Genomic DNA, 20059 nt, shown 5'->3' with positions numbered 1-20059 from the left:
TGCTGCCCGGTGTCCCTGCGGCCCGGTGTCCCTGCGGCACGGTGTCCCTGCGGCCCGGTGTCCCTGCGGCACGGTGTCCCTGCGGCACGGTGTCCCTGTGGCCCGGTGGCCCCGCGGCCCGGTGTCCCCGCGTCCCGGTGGCACGGTGTCCCTGCGGCACGGTGTCCCCGTGTCCCCGCGTCCCGGTGGCACGGTGTCCCTGCGGCACGGTGTCCCCGTGTCCCTGCGGCCCGGTGTCCCTGCGGCCCGGTGTCCCTGCGGCCCGGTGTCCCTGCGGCACGGTGTCCCTGCGGCCCGGTGTCCCTGCGGCCCGGTGTCCCTGCGGCCCGGTGTCCCTACGGCTGCGGCCCGGTGTCCCTGCTGCCCGGTGTCCCTGCGGCCCGGTGTCCCTGCTGCCCGGTGTCCCTGCGGCCCGGTGTCCCTACGGCTGCGGCCCGGTGTCCCTGCGGCCCGGTGTCCCTGCGGCCCGGTGTCCCTGCTGCCCGGTGTCCCTGCGGCCCTGTGTCCCTGCTGCCCGGTGTCCCTGCGGCACGGTGTCCCTGCGGCACGGTGTCCCTGCGGCCCGGTGTCCCTGCGGCCCGGTGTCCCTGCGGCCCGGTGTCCCTGCGGCCCGGTGTCCCTGCGGCCCGGTGTCCCTGCGGCCCGGTGTCCCTGCGGCCCGGTGTCCCTGCGGCCCGGTGTCCCTGCGGCCCGGTGTCCCTACGGCTGCGGCCCGGTGTCCCTGCTGCCCGGTGTCCCTGCGGCCCGGTGTCCCTGCTGCCCGGTGTCCCTGCGGCCCGGTGTCCCTACGGCTGCGGCCCGGTGTCCCTGCGGCCCGGTGTCCCTGCGGCCCGGTGTCCCTGCTGCCCGGTGTCCCTGCGGCCCTGTGTCCCTGCTGCCCGGTGTCCCTGCGGCACGGTGTCCCTGCGGCACGGTGTCCCTGCGGCCCGGTGTCCCTGCGGCCCGGTGTCCCTGCGGCCCGGTGTCCCTGCGGCACGGTGTCCCTGCGGCACGGTGTCCCTGCGGCCCGGTATCCCTACGGCCCGGTGTCCCTACGGCCCGGTGTCCCTTCCCTACGGCCCGGTGTCCCTGCGGCCCGGTGTCCCTGCGGCACGGTGTCCCTGCGGCACGGTGTCCCTGCGGCACGGTGTCCCTGCGGCACGGTGTCCCTGCGGCCCGGTATCCCTACGGCCCGGTGTCCCTTCCCTGCGGCCCGGTGTCCCTTCCCTGCGGCCCGGTGTCCCTGCGGCACGGTGTCCCTGCGGCCCGGTGTCCCTACGGCCCGGTGTCCCTGCGGCACGGTGTCCCTACGGCCCGGTGTCCCTGCGGCCCGGTGTCCCTACGGCCCGGTGGCCCTGCGGCCCGGTGTCCCTGCTGCCCGGTGTCCCTGCTGCCCGGTGTCCCTGCGGCCCGGTGTCCCTGCGGCCCGGTGTCCCTACGGCCCGGTGTCCCTGCGGCCCGGTGTCCCTGCGGCCCGGTGTCCCTGCTGCCCGGTGTCCCTGCGGCCCGGTGTCCCTGCGGCCCGGTGTCCCTACGGCCCGGTGTCCCTGCGGCCCGGTGTCCCTGCGGCCCGGTGTCCCTGCTGCCCGGTGTCCCTGCGGCCCGGTGTCCCTGCGGCCCGGTGTCCCTGCTGCCCGGTGTCCCTGCGGCCCGGTGTCCCTGCGGCCCGGTGTCCCTGCGGCCCGGTGTCCCTGCGGCACGGTGTCCCTGCGGCCCGGTGTCCCTGCGGCCCGGTGTCCCTGCGGCCCGGTGTCCCTACGGCTGCGGCCCGGTGTCCCTGCTGCCCGGTGTCCCTACGGCTGCGGCCCGGTGTCCCTGCGGCCCGGTGTCCCTGCTGCCCGGTGTCCCTGCTGCCCGGTGTCCCTGCGGCCCGGTGTCCCTGCTGCCCGGTGTCCCTACGGCCCGGTGTCCCTACGGCCCGGTGTCCCTACGGCTGCGGCACGGTGTCCCTGCGGCCCGGTGTCCCTACGGCTGCGGCACGGTGTCCCTGCGGCCCGGTGTCCCTGCGGCCCGGTGTCCCTGCTGCCCGGTGTCCCTGCGGCCCGGTGTCCCTGCGGCACGGTGTCCCTGCGGCCCGGTGTCCCTGCGGCACGGTGTCCCTGCGGCACGGTGTCCCTGTGGCCCGGTGGCCCCGCGGCCCGGTGTCCCCGCGTCCCGGTGGCACGGTGTCCCTGCGGCACGGTGTCCCCGTGTCCCCGCGTCCCGGTGGCACGGTGTCCCTGCGGCACGGTGTCCCCGTGTCCCTGCGGCCCGGTGTCCCTGCGGCCCGGTGTCCCTGCGGCCCGGTGTCCCTGCGGCACGGTGTCCCTGCGGCCCGGTGTCCCTGCGGCCCGGTGTCCCTGCGGCCCGGTGTCCCTACGGCTGCGGCCCGGTGTCCCTGCTGCCCGGTGTCCCTGCTGCCCGGTGTCCCTGCGGCCCTGTGTCCCTGCTGCCCGGTGTCCCTGCTGCCCGGTGTCCCTACGGCCCGGTGTCCCTACGGCTGCTGCCCGGTGTCCCTGCTGCCCGGTGTCCCTACGGCTGCGGCACGGTGTCCCTGCGGCCCGGTGTCCCTACGGCTGCGGCACGGTGTCCCTGCGGCCCGGTGTCCCTGCGGCCCGGTGTCCCTGCTGCCCGGTGTCCCTGCTGCCCGGTGTCCCTGCGGCCCGGTGTCCCTGCGGCCCGGTGTCCCTGCGGCACGGTGTCCCCGTGTCCCCGCGGCCCGGTGTCCCCGCGTCCCTGCGGCCCGGTGTCCCTGCGGCACGGTGTCCCCGTGTCCCCGCGGCCCGGTGTCCCCGCGTCCCTGCGGCCCGGTGTCCCTCTGCCACGTGCTGTGCACATTGATGTCACTCTATAAATAAACTGATACACATACAATAATATCACTGTCATCGGTTCAGTTTGGTCTCACGTGGGACCCTTGGGGAGGTATTTTGATACACAGTATCCTTGCTATACAACAAGCGTGTATTGTCGGTGACATTGGTAACAATTCTGCACGTTCTATTCTGCCTCTTGTTACTGCGTGCTCCAGGAACTCAAGCAACTGAACTGCAAGTTGCTAAAACGGTTGCTGGTAAATACAAGGGGTTGAGGAAGGCGTAAAGATAATTGCCATTAGATCATGTCTGTCTGCAAGTATTACCCCCAGCAATCCATGCAACGTAAGCGTCAATGCAAATCTTACCTGGTGCTTCAATTAATTGCTTGTATACGCTCAGAAAGGCCGCCTCTGCTTCCTTACTCCTTCTGCTAAGTGCAACCACCTGCGGGGAAAGAAAGGTAGGGAAGCCATGAAACCAAATGAAAAGGGGTTCTTCCTGTCTTTCTGTTCTATTCTGCTGCGGTTTTTGTCTATTTCTTTGTCAGAACCATGGAGTGTCACGGTTTTGATGTGATGCATGAATGGGACGCAGGCGTACTAACCCAATGCAGAAGGGACGCGCCTACGTGCTGTGTACTCTATGATACTCTCTGATGTGCAGTTTGGAGTAACACTTTTGGGTGTCAAATGAAACGCATCTTATTGCGTAATCGCCACGGCCAAAATGATTAGTGTCACGTGGCTGATGCTTTCACGCTGCTGCCACGCCAATACAGGATGATGAATCCTCAACATTCCATTAGCCGGTCTCAGTATTGCCATCCTGCCTCCATGTCCGCATGAGGTGAGAGTCCCGCTCTGGTTTTCCCAATCGTAATGTTCCATAGAGCGATAGGCGCACAGGCAAGCAGAATCCACGGCAATTACGCGTTTAAAAAAACAAGGACCGGACTACAGTCCGGCCTCTCTGACCTTCAACACATACTTCCGTCTGACTTTTTGAGACTCGAAAACTGGATTTCCCAAAACAAACTGTTTTTAAACACTGACAAGACTGTAACAATGGTACTGTATTTGGGACCAAGACTAAATTTTTAAAGCTTCCAGCGACTGAGTTCCACATTAGAACCAACACTAGCACCACCCTAACCCCTGTCACTAGTTTTAAATACCTGGGCTTATGGTTTGACTCCCACTTAACATTCGGAATGCACATTGATACCCTGACAACCAAGACCTATGCCAAACTAGGGGTACTTTACAGGAACAAATCCTCCCTAAGTCTCCTGGTCAGAAAGCGTATCGCACAGCAGATGCTAATGCCAATTATTGACTATGGAGACATAGTATATGGCTCGGCACCTCAAACCCACCTTAGCAAACTTGACACCCTCTACAATTCAATTTGTCGTTTTGTTCTCCAATGAAACTAAAACACACATCACTGCAAAATGCTCAAAGAACTAGATTGGTCATCACTAGAGTCTAGGCGCAAAGTTCACCTTTCCTGTCTTGCCTTCAAATACTTTCTGGGCAAGCTACCCACCTACCTGAACTAGCTCCTCACCCCTACCACATGCAGCACTTATCACCTGAGATCTCACCCCAAAAGACTGTTCATGGTCCCAAGGCTCAACAAAGTATCTGGCCGCTCCTCCTTCTCTTACCGTGCACCCCAAAACTGGAACAACCTACCAGAGACTCTCACATCCACCACCAGTTTAAGTTCTTTCAGAACTAAGGCTGTCTCACACTTTAACCTGGTCTGTAACTGTTACATACGCCCATAATATATATTATCTCTAACTATGCATGCAACGTCTTGTATATAATTTATACCCTGTTCATTTATGTAACTGTATTTGTAACCATGTATTATTTCTCATATTAACTATGCCCAGGACATACATGAAAACGAGCGGTAACTCTCAATGTATTACTTCCTGGTAACACATTTTATAAATAAATAAAAACAGTTTCGTGAGGACATGGAGCCTGGTTGGCAATACTGTGGTCTCGGGGCGAAATGCACTTTAAAACTACAGTCAGTATTAGGGCGACCATTGGAAGGAGCAGCTGTCTTGGGAGGCTGGATAAGGATCCTACGGCATTACAGGACTGGCTCATACATACTGTAGGTGCCCCAGTGGGTTATACAGTATATTCCTTGAGGGTGGCATTAACCTTTGGTATAAAATAGCCGCCATGGATAGACATTGCAAGTCAATTAGCCACTGTGCCAGTTAGAAAAGCAGAGAGCAGTGAGGAGGCTCAGCAGCCTCTTGTTGAAGCCCAAGGGAAGCTTTCAGCCCGTACGGTTGTAGATTTTCATACCTTTTACTGGCCCAACAAGAGATGTCTTCATAGATGTAATACGGTGTGCCGAGCTCAACTCCTCACAGACCTCCTCTTAATGTGTACTCAGAAGCAACCCGGGAGGGTTTCCAAGCTCTGCGCATACCATTACAGCTACAAAGAACTCCCTCAATGGCTCCATCAAATGGTTCCGCAATTTAGGAGTCTACATATCCTCAGGGCTAATATTGAGACTAGGACACTGCACTAAAACAGCAGTGAATATTTCCATGGACAGAACACGCGATTCATCTATACTGTACGGAACAGGTTAACACTTGCTCTGTCAGCCATTCACTGATGAAGAAGGACAAAGAAATGACCAATTATGTAAGAAGTAACTTAAAGCTCAAGACACTGTTACAGCCAATTCATAAATATTATGTATTATGCCCCTGGCACCCACTCTGCCTCTTAGACAATGCTGAATAATCTTTTTCCTAGCGGGCTATCGGAACACGCAGTTATTATACCCAGACACAGAGAAAATGTGCTTCACTTCCCATGGTTTCCTGCAAAAGGAAGTTTTGTAAGGAATATAAGAAGCACTTCGCATTAAGTATCTTGGATTATTTCGCTTTACATTGATGGTGGACCAGTACTATTGATTGTAGGTTGTGTTCCAAAGCAGTCTCCCCACACTCCCTAGCGAATCTTCTCTCTCTCTCTCTCCCTGTCTATTTCTGCTCCGAGACAGTCCGCTTCCCATGTGGGAGGAAGGGCTCGGAATATAATCACAAAGAATGTCATTCATTTGTGAGCGTGCGGACCTGGCCCGGTATTTCCAAGAAAGCCTGAGCGGTGCGGATCTGGGCACTGAACTGATGCAAAGATCGCTAGCGGAGAGGGAGGGCAGAATCACTGGCAGCTCAGACGGACGGGCGCCGGAGACCAGGGCGTGAGGGCTTCAGCAACTAGAATGGAGAGAGGTTAAGCTCTCGAGAAAGACACAATCGTTGTAGGAAAGGTTTGTTGGTGCAACAATGTTTGGCAATCCCCGTGTTTCAAGGGCCACCAACAGGTCAGGTTTTAAGGATATCCTTGTTTCAGCACAGGCGGCTCAATCAGTGGCTCAGTCAAAGACTGACACAAAGACTGAGCCACTGATTGAGTCACCTGTGCTGAAGCAGGCTCTTCGACTGAGCCACTGATTGAGCCACCTCTGCTGAAGCAGGGATATCCTGAAAAACCTGACCTGTTGATGGCCCTTGAGGACTGGAGAGACCCACCCCTGGATTAGACAATGGGGTTAAAGCTATTGTAACCCCTTCTGTGCTGGACAGGCTTTCATAACATTGCTAAATCATATGTTCAATACCCTATTAAAGAAGCGGAAATTAAAAATGGAGGCGTGATCATCGTAACATTGAAACGCAGCGATATTCCTGCGTCAAGGATTGGGCCGCCTCTGCTCCCCGTAATGGTTGCTGTACCTATTATATACGCTTTAGTATTTGTGGCGCCATTCAGAATTGAGCTTATACACCTTAAAGCAGCGAGGCCCCCAGAAGCCTCTAGGAGTGTAACTATAATGTGAGACTCTTGCCCCCTTACCCTTACAATGATAACCTTTTGAGTGCACTGGGCTCCGGGGAGAGTTCCATTTAATTTCCCGGACACTTAACATTTCAAATGTCAATATCTCCTGAACGTAGCATCACATTTTAAAAATAAACAGCACTGAAAAGGGCAAAAAGAGATCCATTAATACATAACTACGCTATTAAATCAACCTTGAATTATGAAATGTTACTTGGCTACTTTCATTTGCAACGCTGATCAAAGTTCCTAAGTCAACTTTTACATTTACATTTGAGAGCATGAAAAAGGATTACACAATAATTCCTTTATTCAGCGTGCGAAGCAAGATGTCAGCTCCATTTCTTTGAATGGTGCCTTAAACTTTCCAAGCATTGGGAAGACAGTTTTACAGAACTGTGAGGGAGATTCCGTGGGCTCCTATAAGTCTTAGAGCCCGATCCCACATTCAGTGCTTCCAAACCCTCACAAATCTCCTCGTCATGTATCTAACTCACCCTTACAAGTCATTATTTCATACAAAGGCTTACTGCCTGAGTTCTAACAATTCCTTATTATCATTTTTTTTTACAGTGATCGTTACATCGGAGAGATGGGAAAATTATACATCAGCATACAAAGTCGTGAATAGTCAGTGCAAATATTCGGGGATTGATTAAAAAAAAACGTTGATTTGGCTAACTTAAAAAAAGCATTTTAAACATGAGTGTGAATGTACAGTATGCCATTGTGTCGGCGGTCCCTTTGGGTATGCAAAGTGTATTCAATGAATTAGATTTGCACATCTCTCAGGTGTGCTCCATTTTGTTCCCTGGGGTCTCTCTGTGTGCTGTATAAAGGGGGATTTGAGGGATATATATAACAATTGGGACTAACAAAGAGTTTCTCTCGCTCTCTCTCGTGCGCCCTCTCACGCGCTCTCGTTCTCTCTCTCGTTTTCTCTCTCTCTCTCTCTCTCTCTCTCTCTCTCTCTCTCTCTCTCGCTCTCCCTTGCTCTCCCTTGCTCTCCCTTGCTCTCCCTTGCTCTCCCTTGCTCTCCCTCCCGCTCTCTCAACTTTTAAACCATCGCCCTATTATTTAAAATAACATTTTATTATAAAATCAGGGAATGTTCTGTTGATGATTAAATTGCTGGTTCCTTCGATAGAAAGAAAAAAAAAATGACTTTATCATTCTTCGGCATATCTCCAAAATCTATTTAATTTACAAACCGAATGTTCTGCGAATCCTTTGATGGGATAAAAAAAAAAACCATCCACGCTTCGCATCATATTCTGTCCGGCCGCAAAAAAAATGAAACATTAGGAACGTTCCACGAATCCTACAATAATACTCGGGCAGTTTGGGGCGGAATAATTAGAGCATGAAATACATTGTCAGCATTTGTGTAGGAAAAACACGGATTTTAATAACACAAATGTAGCACTTTGAATGTACTAATTCCTATTGCCCAGAAGATGTATTCCGAGGTGATACTTCAGGTGTGACGGATATCCCCCGGAGAATCCCGCTGCAGGACTGGATCCTGCGTTTGTTGCCGATACATTGTGGCCATTATAATCTTTTATTAGTCGCGTAAGCAAGAGCAGTATCTCTTTAGTGAGTGAGGCGGGGGGGGGGGCGGGGGGGGTCTGTGCACCGAAGTGCCTCCAATTCAGATTTCCAGCCGGTTAATGGAAAAGATTGTGTGTTTCCATCCCGGTGCGGACACTGAACTTAACCCCTGGGCAGCCAGATGGGCCTGCAACACCTGTAGCGTACTCTTAGAATACAGTAATCCAGGTAACCGAATGTGGGTGACACTCTGAAGCTAGAGACAGCACTAAAAGGGTTCCCATAAATGATTGGGTATATGTCTCAAGGCAAAAGTGCTGCAATTCTGGGGTTAAAAATGTATCCCCAAAAAATCCTATTGATTTTAATGGGATTTTTTTCTTCGAACACATGGAACAGCTTCTTCCGCCCTATAATTAATTGCACAGCATTTGCCTGGATACAAATGCCCCCCTATGGTTCTTTGCCTGCAATTTACATGGCGCTGTACGGCTGTGTGTGTCCCCAATGACCTATTCCGTTGCTAAAAGCAGCTCTTCTGCTGATAATTGTCGGGACACAAGAACAACCAGGAACATTGGGAGCAGATCTAGTTCCAACACAAACAAAACAGAAACCCTTTGAAGATGAAGCAAGAAACGTTCCAAGAATGTGGCAGTGGGAGCAAAAAATCATACAGCCATCCACCATCTATATACAAAGTAATCAATACCAGCGCAGAAAGGGTTAAAAACACTACAAAGCAACACACACGGGGACCAGGAGAATATGTAGGAAAGAGATATAGCATAAATATGTGTAAAATCTCTCATCTTGTAAATACATCAGTATCTGAACAGACGGTCACAGAGGAGGAGCGCACGGGGAATTCATGTGATTGCAGGATGTCCCCAGGCTGTGTTGCTAACGCTGTCTCATACAGCCGTCACAAGCTTAAATTGTCATTACCCAGAATCCCTGGCTGCAGGGGAAGCGCTGTGATTTCGGGGGTAAGACAGGTTTGGGGGAACCTGTCAGATGTGAATGTGCCCTGCCATTGGCCTTCAGTGTTACTGCGCTCTGTATGGTGGCGGGTTTTTTCCACTTTTGCCTCAATGCCCTCCCCCTCAGTACCCGACCAGCACCCTCTCTATCCACCTTTAACACCCACCTTAAAAACAGACCTGCTTAATGAAGCATATGAGTAGCTCTGTGGCTAATACTATACAACTGATACATAAAGCTTGGCCCCCTGCAGACGCACTTACTACAACGCCCTCCTACTGTCTCTGTACGTTCTTCCTACCTACCAATTAGATTGTAAGCTCTTCGGAGCAGGGACTCCTCCTCCTAAATGATTATTTTTGATGTCTGAAGCTCTTATTTCCATGACCTGTTATTTGTATTTGTTATTTATATGACTGTCACGTGTATTACTGCTGTGAAGCGCTGTGTATATTAATGGCGCTATATAAATAAAGACATACATACATACTTTTTAACTCACTCACTCAGCACAGGCCCACCCCCATGTCCTCCAGCTCCCCCTACTGGTCGGAAGTTGGATCCCGGTGTTGACCGGAGGAGGAAGCACTTGGCCTTTGGACCGACAGAGAGGTAGGTGTGGGGTGTCTTGGTGGCGTGTGTCTGCGTGTCCTCTTACCTTTTCCGCAGCAGGCCGCCTCCTGCAGTGTTGCAACGTTACGGCGTCATATGACGTGGCATTGCCATGGCAACGTAACGTCACATGACGCCGCGACGCGCGTTGTCGTGGCAACGTGACGTCACATAGCGCCCTGATGTCATGCTGCCACGACGCTGCCGGGGGAGAGATGCTTGTCTAGGGTAAGTCCCTCTTCTTTTTCTTTTACGGCGGGGGTCCCAGCATGCACCTTGGGCCCTGCAAAGCCTAATGCAAATAGGCAGCTGACCGGAGGGGTCGGGGGAGAAGATCCTACCTGCGGGGGTTACGTGAGGCTCTTTAGAGGGTCGAAGGGCTGCATATTAGGTTGCCCACCGCTGATCTTCATGTATGTACAAATCACAGAACATCATCCGCAACATAAACCCTAAAATAGTCTCCACTAAATCTCGTTAACGTGATCCAAGAACGTCCCGAGGACCTTCTGCTTAACAACATATACAAGCAACTTGCTGCTGGTCCCGGGATAGTGAGTAAAAAGGGAAGTCAATATTTCAGTTGCATGGGAATAAAAAGTAGCTTCATACCCCATTGTACCCCCAGGCGCTGACCACAGGCACTGACCCCAGGCGCTGACCCCAGGCGCTGACCACAGGCGCTAACGCCCGCTGTGCATGTAAATGATAAAATCTATGTTTTCTTATACAGCGCGGACAGCGTGCGCAGGCAGAATATGTTCCTGCCCAAAAGGAGTTAGGGGTGTATATATCAAGGCAATGTTGGAGCATAACCGGAGCAATTGTGCCTTACACTTATGTATCAAAGAATTTACAACAATTTTGACCCGTCTGCCCCAGCTTGGTCCATAGGTATTGTGTGAGGAGGAGGAGTTGGGGGGAGTTACATGGTGCACCGATTATAATGAGATGTATCACATTCTGCGTCTCTGCCCCAGCTTGCACCTTGGGGAGAGTCAGTAGGAGGAGTTGGGGGAGTTACATGGGGCACAGGTTATAATGAGATGTATCACATTCTGCGTCTCTGTCCCAGCATGCACCTTGGGGAGTCAGTAGGAGGAGTTGGGGGGAGTTACATGGTGCACAGATTATAATGAGATGTATCACATTCTGCGTCTCTGTCCCAGCTTGCACCTTGGGGAGAGTCAGTAGGAGGAGTTGGGGGAGTTACATGGGGCACAGGTTATAATGAGATGTATCACATTCTGCGTCTCTGTCCCAGCTTGCACCTTGGGGAGAGTCAGTAGGAGGAGTTGGGGGGAGTTACATGGTGCACAGATTATAATGAGATGTATCACATTCTGCGTCTCTGCCCCAGCTTGCATCTTGGGGAGATTCAGTAGGAGGAGTTGGGAGGAGTTACATGGTGCACAGATTATAATGAGATGTATCACATTCTGCGTCTCTGCCCCAGCTTGCACCTTGGGGAGAGTCAGCAGGAGGAGTTGGAGGGGAGTTACATGGTGCACAGATTATAATGAGATGTATCACATTCTGCGTCTCTGTCCCAGCTTGCACCTTGGGGAGAGTCAGTAGGAGGAGTTGGGGGGAGTTACATGGTGCACAGATTATAATGAGATGTATCACATTCTGCGTCTCTGCCCCAGCTTGCACCTTGGGGAGATTCAGTAGGAGTTGGGGGGAGTTACATGGGGCACAGATTATAATGAGATGTATCACATTCTGCGTCTCTGCCCCAGCATGCACCTTGGGGAGAGTCAGTAGGAGGAGTTGGGGGGAGTTACATGGGGCACAGATTATAATGAGATGTATCACATTCTGCGTCTCTGCCCCAGCATGCACCTTGGGGAGAGTCAGTAGGAGGAGTTGGGGGGAGTTACATGGTGCACAGATTATAATGAGATGTATCACATTCTGCGTCTCTGCCCCAGCTTGCACCTTGGGGAGATTCAGTAGGAGTTGGGGGGAGTTACATGGGGCACAGATTATAATGAGATGTATCACATTCTGCGTCTCTGCCCCAGCATGCACCTTGGGGAGAGTCAGTAGGAGGAGTTGGGGGGAGTTACATGGTGCACAGATTATAATGAGATGTATCACATTCTGCGTCTCTGCCCCAGCTTGCACCTTGGGGAGAGTCAGTAAGAGGAGTTCGGGGGGGAGTTACATGGTGCACCGATTATAATGAGATGTATCACATTCTGCGTCTCTGCCCCAGCTTGCACCTTGGGGAGAGTCAGTAGGAGGAGTTGGGGAGAGTTACATGGGGCACTGATTATAATGAGACGTATCACATTCTCTGTCTCTGTCCCAGTAGGAGGAGTTGGGGGAGGGGGGAGAGGGGGGAGTTACATGGGGCACAGATTATAATGAGATGTATCACATTCTGCGTCTCTGTCCCAGCTTGCACCTTGGGGAGAGTCAGTAGGAGGCGTTGGGGAGGGGGGGAGGGGTTACATGGGGCACAGATTATAATGAGATGTATCACATTCTGCGTCTCTGTCCCAGCTTGCACCTTGGGGAGAGTCAGTAGGAGGAGTTGGGGAGGAGTTACATGGTGCACAGATTATATTGAGATGTATCACATTCTGCGTCTCTGCCCCAGCTTGCACCTTGGGGAGAGTCAGTAGGAGGAGTTGGGGGGAGTTACATGGTGCACAGATTACAATGAGATGTATCACATTCTGCGTCTCTGTCCCAGCTTGCACCTTGGGGAGAGTCAGTAGGAGGAGTTGGGGGGAGTTACATGGGGCACAGATTATAATGAGATGTATCACATTCTGCGTCTCTGTCCCAGCTTGCATCTTGGGGAGAGTCAGTAGGAGGAGTTGGGGAGAGTTACATGGTGCACAGATTATAATGAGATGTATCACATTCTGCGTCTCTGCCCCAGCTTGCACCTTGGGGAGAGTCAGTAGGAGGAGTTGGGGGGAGTTACATGGTGCACAGATTATAATGAGATGCATCACATTCTGCGTCCCTGTCCCAGCTTGCACCTTGGGGGGAGTCAGTAGGGGGAGTTGGGGGAGTTACATGGTGCACAGATTACAATGAGATATTGTCTGTGCCTTTTATCTGCGCCAAAAATCCTCCACATCTGAAGTGGCGTAAATCTAAATCCTGCCCCTGATACGAGAGACTGTTCTTACATACGCTGCAGCTCTGCTCCAAAGACGTTGTGCATCTAATCACACTTCTCTCTACTTTGATACAGAGACACCGTAACATCTCATTTTCTTGCTGGGACTCGAACCAGTTTCACCAACTCCAAAGGCGGGTTTCTTACCCGAAAGGTACTTTCTCCCGTAAAATACATATCGCTTGAAAACACCAAGAAGAGGGAACAGAGCCAGATGTCCCATTATCCGGAGGTAACACTCACCCCATTACTCATTGCGCAGTCATATACTACGGGGCCAGGGGCAGATTTCCCATTAGCCCCGGGCCTAGGGCGGCAGAATTTGGGGGCGGCAAAAATTCCTGCCCCCATATGCTTTTGCCGCGCTCTCGGGCTCATCGGACCAAATGGGAAGGCACTTGCCTGTGTCGGCACCTCCTTGCTGCCGCCCTCCTGCTCGTTTGGAATCCCAGCGTCAAATGACGCAGCGCGATGTCACATACGTAGTGTCACGTTTCCACGGCAACGCACCGCCATGCGACGTGATGTTGGTTGACGTCCGTGCCGTCATTTGTCGCCAGGATTCCAAAGGAGCAGGAGGGGCGGCAGCAAGGAGGCGCGACACAGGCAAGTGCCTAGGGGGGGCTCAACTCAAGTCCTCAAGACCCCCCAACAGCTCAGTCATAGACTGAGCCAATTTTCTGAAGCAGGGACTGATTGAGCCACCTGTGCTGAAGCAGGGATATCCTTAAAACTTAAGTGTTTGGGGGAGTTTTGAGGACTGGAGTTGAGCATGCCTGATATAGTAGATCAAAACAGTCATTATGTAATAAGAAAATTAGAACAGAAATAAAGGCACCGAGAGAAGAAAAATGCTATTCTTCTAAAAAACCTTATTCGAAAACCTGCTGAGGGCTGAATTTAAATTGCTTGTCATTCAAAACAAAGGCAGACCAGTCATTTGTAATTCCCCAGCAGCCTCCCGAGCAGAGAACATATTCCGTCTTTCAACGTATATGCACTAAAGCGCCTCCATCTTACTGCGCATTTAATAATTGTTACAATGATCCGTCTCACACGCTGTGGTTTTAAGCATCATGAGGCTTCTGCTCACTCTGCTTCCTGAAAGTTGACCTAAGAATGGATAAATCTGGTCTATCACCTTCCCCCACAAACACATTTTATAGGCTGCAAAATATCAAGGACATGCTTTTACACGCCCCACAAGTAACCCATTTTCCATGCGTCTCGCGTGTTACACGCGCAGTGTATGCACGAGATGTGCTCGCTTATCTATGAATGATTTAGCTCAACGTAGGTTCTAATTTTAGAAAGATAAAAAGATTGCTCCAATGCCGGAAGTGAATCGTATTCACGAAACGCGCGGGGCATCGCGGGTCCGTTCCCACAAAGTAAGTGTATTATCCCCTGGTGATTACACATCCAGAGGCGCACGGCGCCATGACACATGTATTTGTGTCATATTGGGTGTAGCATTGGGCTTCTATGTTGCTTGTTGTATACATTTGCCACGCTCAGTAGCTCTCCATTTTGACACTAATATACATATATAATTTGTGGGGGCTCAGGGGTTCCTAAAATGAGCTTGCTGGGGTTCTGTGTGTTTGTTAACTTATTTTCAGCCGTCTCAGCTGTCGGGGGTTTAGCGGTTCCTCCTTCCCAGGTTAAGCCCCTCCCCATTTCCCTAGTTAGTAGGTCCTTTTCATTCTACTGGATATAGATCCAATGTTGGTCTTTCTCCCTCCTAAGGCCGAGTCCATAGAAGGACAGGCCGTGCTGAAGCGTGCAGACGCTCAGCGCTGAGCCCCTGCATCCTCAAGAGGATGCCTTGAGAGGGGGCTCGCGCGAGCGTCCGCAGGCGTGCTCAGGCTTTGGAGGTTTCAGCCGAGCGCCAAGCTGTTTTTCAGCGCGCTGTCGGCTGAAAACCTCCAATGAGAGTGGGGCTGCGTCAACGTCACGACGCCGTGACATCGGCGCCGTGACGTCGACGTCAGTGCGTCGCGGGCGATTGGCCCAGCGACGTCACTGCCCCGCCTCCCTCAGTCTCCCCCCACCTCCGATCGCGGACGCTGGCTCGCCTGTATGTGCATGGAATCGCACAGCTTCTGCAGGCGAGCCTCAGCGTCAGCGCGGTGCAGCCCGGCTCCCCCCCCCCTCTATGGCCCGGGCCTAATAGAGGTAAATGAGAATTTTAATCCTAATAGAGGTATATTAGTATTTTATCTGGTAGTGTTAGTACCTGCGAATTGGATCTGCGCCTTGTCGTGGCTCGCAGGCTTACAAACGCTTTGGCCAAAGGGTTAAACTAAATGACACTTTTTCAAGAGAATATATAAGTATTTTACTGTGTATTTCTGTCCTATTGGACGTAGCGTTGGGCTTCTCTGTCGCTTGTCCTATATCAGGCGCAGCCAACTCCAGTCCTCAAGCGCCACCAACTAGGTCAGGTTTTCAGGATATCCCTGCTTCGTCACAGGTGGCTCAATCAGTCCCTGCTTCAGCAGACGTGGCACAATCAGCCCCTGCTTCAACACAGGTGGCTCAATCAGTCCCTGTTTCAGCACAGGTGGCTCAATCAGAAGCTCAGTCTTTGACTGGGCCTCTGATTGAGCCACCTGTGCTGAAGCAGGGATATCCTGAAAACCTGACCTGTTGGTGGTCCTTGAGAACTGGAGTTGCTACCCCCCCACCCCCCCCACGATTTTTCGTTTCTGCCAAAATTGAATACAAATACAATTTCCAGGGGGAAAAAATTGAACCCACTTGTGGCCGCTCGGGACACGCTGGAGTTTGGAAATACAATCATGCTGCAAGTCTGAGTTTCCATACATCTGCCGAGGGGTAAATTCCTGTGCAAGCCATTCTTCTTCTCATTTGGTAATATTCGCTCCCAGTTGCGCTCACCCAGTAGCGTGAAGACTAAGACTACATATGGAGGGGGGTGACAAAGAAATCCCGCAGTCAGCAATGTCTACAGCAAAATGGGATGAAGTGGTAGGTAAGTGCAAGAAGAGAAGACGCGTCCGCACAGATTTGCTTGCAGTTGCAAATAAATAATTGGATGTGAATTGTACGGAGAAATGCACCTTTAAAGGTACAACCCTCACAGGGACCCAAACACACCATTACATCTGGCTGATTGATGCCCTTTTATAAAATCAGACAAATGCAAGTACTGTATTTGTAATCGCATTTTTCAATAAGAGTTTGCACATGTTTCGAGGCATAGAGAGGCTGAGACCAAATAAAATGAGCCAAATGTAATTGGCTTTCTTAGCCAGATTCAAATCGCCCTTGAAGACGTTTTTCATTTATAGTGAAATATGAACGTGTTTCTACTTTTAGAAGAACACAAAACAGAAGGAAAACAAACCAAAAAAAATTCTCGGGAAAGTTAGGACAATTCAAACAATCCAACAATTTTCCTGTAACGTGTACTGGGTATTTTCCTATAACATGTACTGGGTATTTTCCTATAACATGTACTGTGTATTTTCCTATAACATGTACTGGGTATTCTCCTATAACATGTACTGGGTATTTTCCTATAACGTGTACTGCGTATTTTCCTATAACATGTACTGGGTATTTTCCTATAACGTGTACTGGGTATTTTCCTATAACATGTACTGGGTATTCTCCTATAACATGTACTGGGTATTCTCCTATAACATGTACAGGGTATTTTCCTATAACATGTACTGGGTATTCTCCTATAACGTGTACTGGGTATTCTCCTATAACGTGTACTGGGTATTCTCCTATAACATGTACTGGGTATTCTCCTATAACATGTACTGGGTATTCTCCTATAACGTGTACTGGGTATTCTCCTATAACATGTACTGGGTATTCTCCTATAACGTGTACTGGGTATTTTCCTATAACGTGTACTGGGTATTCTCCTATCACGTGTTTGGGGCTGGGAGACATGCTTATCTAAGGGAGTTGTGAATTGCATAGTATTTCACTAGAAATACTCCCAAGTGAATAGAAGCTTTGTTTCCCCCTTGTTTGGATGGTTTCCTGATGTTAAGGAAAAGGCACAATAAAGCCTTGTTATAATTTCACCTAACAAAAGTCTCCAATTGTGTACCTCTGTGAGCGTCCGTCTACAGACTGCTTCCAGAACTGATGGAGCCGCTGACACCAATGTGAGAGAGAACCACCTATCACCCCTAAAGCCTGTCCTGTCTTCCCCAACAACAACGGCGGAACTTCAGAGCTTCTGTAAACAAGCAGGTACCAGCAGTACACACCTGGTAGCAGGGCAAATCTCCCAGAGGGTGGGAGAAACACCGCTACACATACATATACACACACACACACACACACTGTATATACATATATACACACACACTATACATACATATACACACACACACTATACATATATATATATATATATATATATATATATATATATATATATATATATATACATACATAAAACGGAAATAGCCGTGTTAGTCCAGTTGCGATAGTGCAGAATAAATGAGTTCTTCAGAATTAGGTGATACCTTTTTTATTTGGACTAACAATGTATGTCATAGGACAAGCTTTCAAGAGTTTTCCTCTCTTCCTCAGGTCAGCAATAACTGAGGAAGAGAGGAAAACTCTCTGAAGTTTTTCCTATGACATAAATTGTTAGTCCAAATAATAAAGGTATCACCTAATACTGAAGAACTCATTTATTCTACATACACACACACACACACACACACACACACACACACACACACACACACACACACACACACACACACACACACACATATTATACATACAAACAAACACACACACACAAACACATAAACACACACTATACATACATACACACAAACACACTATACATAGATATACACACACTATACATACACACAAACACACACTATACATACATATATACACACACACACAACAATATACAATACACATACACACACACTATACATACATACACACACACTACAATATACATATATATATATATATATATATATATATATATATATATATATATATATATACACACACACACACACTATATATACAAACATATATATATAATACACACACACACACACACACACACTATACATATATATATATTTGGTTTACAGAGTACAGAGACTCAAGGTGAGAAAATGCAGCTGTGCTAGAGTAATTCAGATTGATAAATTACATTTCTGTGCTGGGTCTTTTTCATGGCTGCTGACTTTCCAGCAAAGTAATTATCACAGCGGAATGCATAATAGCCTAATTAATTACTATTGTCAGGTCGCCCTCCCTGCCATGATCACACCTTGCAGAACTTGCTTTTTAAACATTTCTTTGTGAAATATTATTCCAATTGACCAGTAAAATTGTTAAGCTATCCTGCTTTTAATCACACTCACGGTATATATCTCTGTGAAAAAGTGATGGTGGCAATTAGCGCGGTGAGTATTTTCTCCTAAAAGCAAACAATTAAAATGGGATCTTTTGAAAAAATTTCCACATAAAAACATTACAATTGCAGTGTTTGAAGTGACGTTTAATTTGCTAAACCCCGGGCTTCCTTATATAAGAAGGAGACAAGAAGGCAAACATTAAATATAAGTTATATGAAGGTCGGTGAGTCATGGCAAGTTTGGTTGACACCGTGCACCGGTTTCCAATGGAGGCTGCTTGAAAAGTAACAAACTTGTTAACCAAAGAGGTTTATGAGCCTTCTCAAATGGTGGAGTTTTGATGGAGGGGGGGAGAGGGCAGTATAAGAAACCTATTTATCAGGTATCACACGTAAATCCCCTCCTAAAGAGTTACTAGCAGGTTAGTGTTGTGTTACCAGGCTGTGTTACCATAGGGATTGTGACGTCACAGAAGAGTATTTATGATAGAAGGAAGGTAGGTTAGGTTTCAGGAGGACAAGAGGAGAGGAGCCTCGGGTAGAAGGTAGAGGGATGTATTCATAAAGTAAGAACAGACCAGGCCCTCCTTTATTTGTTATGTTATAGATAGGGATAGTGCCTTTTAAGATATAATCCCAGAAGATGGCTAATGGAGTCCAGCATGTCCTAAAAGGCGGGGAAGCGGCATGCCACAGTTGGCGTCAGGAAAGAGGGCTCCCGGGTGTTGGCAGACCAACTCTACCGGCAGATCTGCACTAGTATTTGTCTCAGTCTGTAATGGAAGTGGCAGTTCCCATACGGGCCAAAGGTATCGTTGTCCATTACAAAGGACCAGCGATGATTCTCGTAATGGGCCCATCTTAAACGGGGGTACAGATGGTTATTTCAAAGCAACAAAGGGGGGGGAGCGGGTCCTATACAGAAGAGAAACTAATTAAACAAACCTCCCTCTGAGTGTTAAGAGTGGGCACTTACGGACGTACAAGATTCGCGAATAAAGACAGTAATGCAGCTGCACTGTTGCCGGATGTGAATGATGCGTCACGGTGTCTGGGGACACAAATAAAGATGGCGCCCATTATTTTCCATTCTCGCTATCTCATCGCCCAGCCACCGGACACCAGCACCCGGAGTCAAGGTAACCCACGACGAGTAGCCAAACACTGGACACCGGTGTAATATCCCTAGAAGCCGAGCAGGGAAGGTTACACACAGGTAACAGTTATTGTCCCCAGAGCCGCAGGATGAAAAGCAACGTGTCACAGCTCCTGGGGACAGCAAAAGCCGCGGCTGCCTGCGACAGGCCCATTCTTCCCAATGCCCCCCCACAGGGAGATTTCCCACTGCCAAGGAATGCTGCCATCAGGATTTCCACAGGTTCCCCCGGCAGCGGGAATGTCTGGCTACCTTTGCAGTTAAAGTAGTTGAAGCCAACTCAGACTTGGCAGAGAAGGCTGACACCAAGAGACAAAATATAGTGACACATCCAAACACAGGCTTCGCTTCATCCCGTGATAATAGGACGAATTCCCCAACTCCAACCCCTTCCCAAACAGAAAGCAGGAACATGGAGAGGCGAGTACGCTTGGGAGACACACAATGAAAATGCCTCTTTATAGGATATTCATTAATATGCAAAAACCATTAACAACTGTTAATGGAAATGTACTTGAACGGATGTTAATAATCTTCAGTGGCTGT

The 20059-nt window shown here is 50.3% G+C and overlaps 1 protein-coding gene across 5 annotated transcripts in view; it reads right to left on the bottom strand.

Moving 5' to 3' along the window:
• CUX2 (cut like homeobox 2) overlaps positions 1–20059 on the bottom strand; it is a 351667-nt gene that overhangs the window by 153995 nt on the left and 177613 nt on the right. For 4 of the 5 annotated variants that reach the window (XM_075568157.1, XM_075568155.1, XM_075568153.1 and 1 more), the window contains exon 4: positions 3143–3221. The exons of the other annotated variant lie outside the window; for it this stretch is intronic. In XM_075568157.1, the coding sequence (XP_075424272.1) occupies positions 3143–3221 (79 nt within the window). The remainder of the gene's footprint in view (positions 1–3142; positions 3222–20059) is intronic. 5 annotated transcript variants of the gene reach the window in all.

This window comes from Ascaphus truei, chromosome 13 (assembly GCF_040206685.1).
Source record: "Ascaphus truei isolate aAscTru1 chromosome 13, aAscTru1.hap1, whole genome shotgun sequence".
Classification (NCBI taxonomy): domain Eukaryota; kingdom Metazoa; phylum Chordata; class Amphibia; order Anura; family Ascaphidae; genus Ascaphus; species Ascaphus truei.
This window is presented reverse-complemented; position numbering and strand designations above follow the sequence as displayed.